Genomic DNA, 7,356 nt, shown 5'->3' on the forward strand with positions numbered 1-7,356 from the left:
TGTTGTCACTTGACCTCTATCATTGTATTACTGTTGCTCAACCACTATTGTCGCGCTACCGTTGCTCAATTATCGACACTTGACCTCTTGACCTCCATCATAATATGTTGCTTGTAATCTTATGCTTGCCAATTTATAGGACGGACATATCTTTGTAATCAATACAAATAAAACAAAATTATTTTAACTGAATTAGACTCTATGATTTTTCTCATTTCTGAATTTTCCACATAAATTTTTTGGCGGTTCTTGCATTCATTTATTTTAAATGTCCTACATTTTCGTGTAAAGATAAACACAAAATTTTCTCACTTTACTTCAGTGAGTTTTCTATCACGTAATATACATATATAATTTTGTAATTAAATTTACTAAAAAAAAAACTCAATCTAAAATCTAAAATGGCTCGATCTCTGCTCGACTAGTTCCTTGGAGGGCAAAGAAGACCATTAGGAAATTTACACGAACAGAAACTTCCACGAGTCCCGTGACCAATTTTTGAACGTCCGTCTTCATCTTCAAAGTTCAAACTCTCGACCAGCGGCTGCGCGCCATCATTTTCCCACTTCCCCGTCATAACCCAGACTACTTCCCTTCTCTTCCTCCTCCTACTCCTTCTAGAACAGAAGAAAATGAGATTAATTTTTTTCTTCAAAGTCTATTCTTCACCCTCCTCTCCTTCCAATGACAAACTTCTCTTCTCCACCTCTTCCCCCGTCCTCTCCCAAAACGCTAACCCAATCGCAGTTCGCCACCCTCTTCAGATGCCAGCTGCTTGCTGCGGCGGCCTCGAATGCGTTCTATGCGCCACGTGCGCCCGATGGGCTTGGCGCCGCTGCTCCCACGCCGGTGCCCACGACAGCGCATCATGGCCTCCCGCCTCCGCCCCAGATTTTGCCCCCATCCCCCGAGCCTGCCGTGCCATCCTCGCTTCTTACGAAGACGATCTTTCCCAGCCTCGCTGGGCTCCACCCCCCTTCGGCTATCGCATCGATCCTTCCTCCGTCATCCGCCGCGCCACCTACGCCGACACCGCCGACCGCTGCCCTCCTTACCTTATCTATTTCGACCGCTACAATTCCGAGGTCGTTCTAGCAGTCCGAGGCCTCAACCTCGGCCGCGGAGCGGATTACCGCCTCCTGCTCGACAACAGACCGGAGCCCCAGCGTTTTGATGGAGGCTACGTGCACCGGGGGCTGCTCAAGGCGGCTGTTTGGGTTCTGAACCGTGAGGCAGAGACGCTGCGAAGGGTATTGATGGAAGCCGGGCCGGAGTGCCGGCTGGTGTTCGCCGGGCATTCGTTAGGTGCAGGGGTGGCGGCGATGATGGCTGCGGTGGCGGTTAATTGCTTGGACAGGTTTGGTGGCATTGAGAGGGAGAGGGTGAGGTGCTATGCTGTGGCGCCCGCAAGGTGTATGTCGATTGACCTGGCAGTCAAGTACGCCGATGTCATACACTCTGTCGTTCTTCAGGTACTGCTACGTTGTTTCTTCTTCGGCCATTTGATTGTTAGTTGAAGGAAAGCTCATTTTTTTTCTTAATTATGTTTTTTCTTTCACTAGATTTATGTTTGGAAACTAAATATCTAAATTTGAAAGAATTTTGGGAGAATTTGTAGAGCTTTGAATCAATGCTAAACACTAAATGGGAGCTTTTATGATAGCTATTATGAAGAAGTATGGAATGAGTGCTTCACTAGGCTAGCTACTAGAAGGAAGAATTCATGGTTCTAAATTGAGCCGAAAATTAATTTGTGGAGCTTAATTTTTACCCAACAAAGAAATATCTTACACATATCTTCCAAATATGAGACCTTTCTAGTTAGTTATGTTATAATGGGCTCCGAGGGGAACAGGGATCCTACGGAAGGTGTCCAATATTTGTGAATTGTTTCATCAAAGTTATTTTGGAGATTTCATTGAATTTTGAATTTGGGGATGTCTTTAGATATATTATGGCTAAGGGCTATTAAAACTACACAATCAAAATCAGTTATGGCTTCAATAAGATGTGGCTATTAATTGGGTGAATTTGTTCAAAATTATTAGTGTATTATATGGGCTTATCTTCCTTCTATTTTATTTATTCTCAATGTTTGAATGATGCTTCACCTATTTCCCAGCACATTAACAAATGTGTTACTATCAACTCCAAAGCTTACATCAGTTTGTAAATGAGCAACGACCATTATCAATATATTGAACTTTTGTTTTATTTTTTGACGTGGGACTATTTTTGAGTCTACAACAAATGCTACATATATGCTAAATGAGGCTTTACGTCGAGCACATTTGCTTTCGGTCGGCAAAAATAATGCAATTGAGTGATGAAAATTAGCATAAAAAATATGCTTGCATTTGCTCAAGTTCTTTATTGTCATTTTTGAGTCTCTACCTCTGGTTCAAAAGGATATGATTTTCTTAGATTAAATACTTGTTAAAACTCTCATGTGATTTTTCAGGATGATTTCTTGCCAAGAACACCGACACCCTTGGAACATATCTTTGGATCTATTTTCTGGTAAGCATAATATTTTTAAATTGCAGTTTTTTTGGAAGTTATTATCCTTTTTCACTTAGATCTCTTCTTTTTTATTGGAACAGCTTACCTTGCTTGCTATTTCTAGTTTGCATGAGGGATACATTCATGCCTGAGGTTAAAATGCTCAAAGACCCAAAAAGACTTTATGCTCCAGGTCGAATATATCATATTATTGAGAGAAGACCATGCAGGTACAAAGTCTTAGAAACATTATTCTACTGCCGAACAATACGACTAATAGTTTATGGTTTATGCAGCTGTGGGAGAATGCCTCCTGATGTTAAGACTGCTATTCCAGTCGAAGGAAGATTTGAGCACATTGTGTTATCTTGTAATGCTATGTATGATCATTCACTTGTTTGGATAGAGCGAGAAGCTCAGAAGGCTTTAGATGTAAGTAAAGAGAACTTAATCCTGTATTCTTGATACAACTACATTCATAGCGCATCAATTTGCAATCTTAACTCGTCTTTTCTCAGAGAATGCAAGAAAGCTATGATTCTATGATCCCTCCTACACAACCGATAATTGTAAGGGATCAATCCCCTGATAGAGAGTACAAGGATGCAGTCGAGAAGACAGCACACTTGATGACTAAGTATAATGATTTCAGTTCGAATAAACATGAAAAAATTTACATCCCGCTTGATTATGATCAGAATGGGATGAGTTATATGGAGCCAAAGTCTGATTGGGTAGAACTGGTGGAGAAGCTCTTTAATGATGATGATGAAGCTGAAGGCCACGGGGTTATGGAAAAGAGTAGTAATGGAGATGTTAATCAACATTCTCTTTTACACACCTATGACTAGGAAGATTCTGGTACTTGTACAGTCACATTAATTCATTTATTTATTTATTTTAGGAGGAGATGCATTTTGTTTCATGTTTCGCTTCCCATTCCATTCCTAATTTTTTGTTCTTGTAGTGAATAGTAGTAGCTTCTTTCTCTTTGAAATGGTTTGAATATTTGGTTCCTGCTTCATATGTATCTTAACTATACTAGCTTTGAGATAAATAGCCCTTTCGATTGAATTGGGCAAGGTGATGTAACTTCAGCAATAGCTATATATATATATAGAAAGAGAGAGAATGTGTGTGTACTGAGATTCTGATCCAACACATCTTGAAAGATATATTCAATACATCTGATAAATGACACGTGGCATGACATGTCATTCATGAACATTTCTTTTAGGCTATGAACTTATACTGATATGAAATAAGAAACATGCAAAGATGAAAATCTCCCATCAAATCTGATGTGGCAATATCCTAAAGGGCAATTTTTAAAATTAAGCATCATTAATATTGTAATTAGTAAGTAAACTAGCAACAACAAGAACAACATCAAGCCTTTGTCCCATTATGTGGGGTTGGCTACATGAATCCTTTTTCGCCATTGTGTTCGGTTAAAAGTCAAATTCTCATTTAAATTTAATAAAGAAAGATCATTTCTAATATTTTCTAACCAAGCCTTTTTAGGTCTACCTCTACCTTTTTTAACATAAGTTAAATCTAATATCTTAACTTTCCTAACCGAGTCATTAAAAGGCCTCTGTTTAATGTGACTAAACCATATAAGGAGACTCTCTCTAATCTTATCTTTCATTGGAGCTACTCCAACCTTTTCACATATATGGTCATTTCGTATCCTATCTCTAAGGGTCAAGCCACTCATCCACTTAAGCATCCTCATCATCTTTTACTTAATTAGTAAGTAAACCAACATAAAAAATAAACATAGCCAAAATTGCCCATTTCATGGGTGATTAGCTATGATTTGATGAGATGGGGTGGCAGAGAGAACGGGCGATTGGCTTTCGTCCCAAAAAATGAAGTCTCGTCGCCTCATCTTTCTCATTTTTTTGTTTGATAGTTTGTCCGTTGAGCTCCTGTGTCGAGCGTCTTCTAATATGTCGAAATGTGTTTTTTTTTTTTAGTTTAAGTTTTAAGTATTTTTGTTGAGAACTATTGTTCGAATGTTTGTGGAGTTCAACAATTTTTTTTTAACCACATTATGTAGATTTAATGTAATGTGTTGTTTGCAAGGGAAGTCTTGCATGTTATTTATAGAGATGTAGTTTGAATGAGTTTGAGTTTTTGTAGGTAGTCTGTTATTATGATGAAAATAAACATTAGTTAATAAAAATAATTCTCTTGCTTACTTTGTAATGTATGGTAGATGAAAGAGGTGCGTAGGTTTGGAGTTTGTTATTGTAAATTTATTGGAGCTTAAGTATTATTATAGTTATGTTGGAAAGTAACTTTTTTGTCCAATCATTTGAGTAGTGTTTTAGGTAGTGTTAAAGGGTTTTGATATAGATTGTGATTTTTTTTGTGATAGTTATTATATGAAGTATCAGATTATGGTGTTGTTCCTTCTTTAGCTTAGCACAACTTAATTTTTTGGTGGTTGTAGTGATGGTTTGCCAGTGAAATGGGAACTTCAGTAATGAGTGGAGATGGAGATTCCTTTGTGCTGATGTCTGACGGTGCATTATTGTTGAATGAGAATTTTGCACCTACTTAATTATACGGGGGCCAAATTCGTCCATTGCAAGATCCAACTAGCTTGAACTTAGAATAGCTTAAGATAAGGGATTTGAAGGCATTGAAGTAAATTACCTTGAAGTATACAACCAGCTTAGTTTGTCGTATGCTGGCGAGGAATGAGTTTATTGCTTCGCATGTTAAAGATGAAGAGTTATGTGAAATTGTAGTATCTCATGCTGCCAGAGAAATGTTGAGAATGTATGTGGAAGTTAAAGAGTTGAACGTGGCAACGCTTGATACTCTGAATCTAACATTGGAAGTTAATGAATCATTTGCATGGAGGAAGTTTTTCGGTGGTGTGTGTGTGTGGGTTGGGGGCTGGGGGGGGGGGGGGGGGGGGGGTTACCGTTGAAGTAGTACTGATCCAAAATGTGTGGGTCATAAGTTCTTTGAACTTCAAAATTTTAAATTTGAGGTATGTAGATGTATTACCAAATTAATGTAAACATTGTCTCTTTTAATGTAGTGACATGCAAAATCAATAGTAGCAGGATCACGCAGGACCATCTAGTCAACCATCTGTTATGGTTAACGAAGGTTATGAAACTATGAGCAGCGGGTCAAGTGAGGAAAGATGTGATCCTGATGACTAAGTAGCTTATGATATATATGAGAAAAATGTGGCAATGCATGCTGACATACATAGCTTCATATAGAACTATTGTTTCAGGATAGTAGGAACCGTAGAAGGAATGTTTGCTACTAATGAATTTACTTAAACATGTGATACTACCCGACAATGGGATAAGGAGATTACCTTTGATGATTCGAATGTAGGGCAGCAAGTTGAAAAGGAATTTTCAATACCAACAGACTTGATGGAGGGGATGTGCTGCAAAAGTAAATCAGACATGTTTGCTTTGCAAGGATGGTTGATAATAAATAATGTTCAATTTGTTGTTGTTGCATCTAATAAATAGAAATTTACAGTTGTGTGTGTTGAGCATTAGAGCTATGAAACCCATTGTTTATGAAGTTTGCATGCTGGTCTGAGCAAACTTCTAGGAGGAATATGGAAAATTTCTTCCATGAAGCACCAACATACGTGCGCAAGCCCTATTCTTGTTGTAGGCCATCGTCATTGTAATTATCAATTTATAAGCTACATCCTACTATTAGAAAATAGATGGACCTTAAGTTGAGGGAGATCATTAATCGAATCGAAGCAAAGTTTAATATAAAGGTTTGGTACATTAAAGCTTGAGATGCTAGAAGGAAGGCTGTTAAGTTAGTGTTTGGTATTTGGGATGAGTCATACATGAGTGTTAATTTGTTCATGGAGAGCATCGTTTCTCACTACAGGAAAAACGTTGAAAACCGACGGTTTTTTCCGGCGGTTTTTTCCGGCGGATTTTAAAGTTACCGGCGGTCTAACGGCGGTTTGTGAACCGCCGGAAAAAACGGCGTAGGAAACCATTTTCGACGGCTTGTTACCGGCGGTTTATTTTTGCGGCGGTTTTCCGGCGGCCAATACCGCCGGTGACCAACAGAATTTTAACCGTTGGTCTGCCGGCGGTTAGGCTGCCGGTATTGTAACCGCCGGTAAGCCGCCGGTCACATTACCGGCGGTTAAACCTGGCGTCGTTTGGTTCGTAGACCGCCGGACGGCGCCGTTAGACCGCCGGTATATTACCGGCGGTGGACGGCGGTTAAAGCCGTCGGTCTTACCAACGGTTTAAACAGTCGGGAGTCCATCGTATAACCGGCGGCGGCCGTCGATAAGCCGCCGGTATTTACCGACGGTTTTATAATATAACCGGCGGCTTATCTTGTCCGTCCGGTATCGTAGTTTCCGGCGACTAAACCGCCGGTTAGCCGCCGGAAATCTGTAGCACCTGAAAAAAAAAATTGACAGCATCCCCTCTATTTGAGGGAGGTTCACCCTAAAGTCTAAACCTGCAGAAAAAGCATATATACGTTGGGCAACACGCCGCTATATTCATCACAACCAGAAAATACAAACAAAATCAAAAATTCATCACAACATTACAATCACAAATTCACAAGATAGTTCATGATAATGCTACAATCACAAGTTCAGAAGTTCACAAGTTCTAATTAATACATTCATCAAACATAATAAACATCTAATCATCATCGGTATCCTCACTATCTGCAGATGGCTGCTCCTGTTGGTCCTTCTTCCTTTGTTTTCCAGCTCTGTAGGATTGCAACTCTGCTTGCATTTCATTCTGAACCCTTTTCATCTCTTCAATCTCTCTAGTAAGCGCTGCAACCCTCTCGCTTACAGATTCTTCA

General features: G+C 39.5%; 1 protein-coding gene across 1 annotated transcript; it reads left to right on the plus strand.

Moving 5' to 3' along the window:
- Nucleotides 1-532: 532 nt before the first annotated feature.
- On the plus strand, nt 533-3,648 carry LOC110115781. The gene is made up of 5 exons (XM_020849147.2): nt 533-1,472; nt 2,462-2,520; nt 2,604-2,732; nt 2,799-2,934; nt 3,021-3,648. Exons 1-5 carry the CDS (start codon nt 633-635, stop codon nt 3,351-3,353), a joined length of 1,497 nt encoding a protein of 498 aa, XP_020704806.1. The 5' UTR covers nt 533-632; the 3' UTR covers nt 3,354-3,648.
- Nucleotides 3,649-7,356: the final 3,708 nt, after the last annotated feature.

This window comes from Dendrobium catenatum, unplaced genomic scaffold (genome assembly GCF_001605985.2).
Source record: "Dendrobium catenatum unplaced genomic scaffold, ASM160598v2 fragScaff_scaffold_1482, whole genome shotgun sequence".
In the NCBI taxonomy this organism is placed as follows: domain Eukaryota; kingdom Viridiplantae; phylum Streptophyta; class Magnoliopsida; order Asparagales; family Orchidaceae; genus Dendrobium; species Dendrobium catenatum.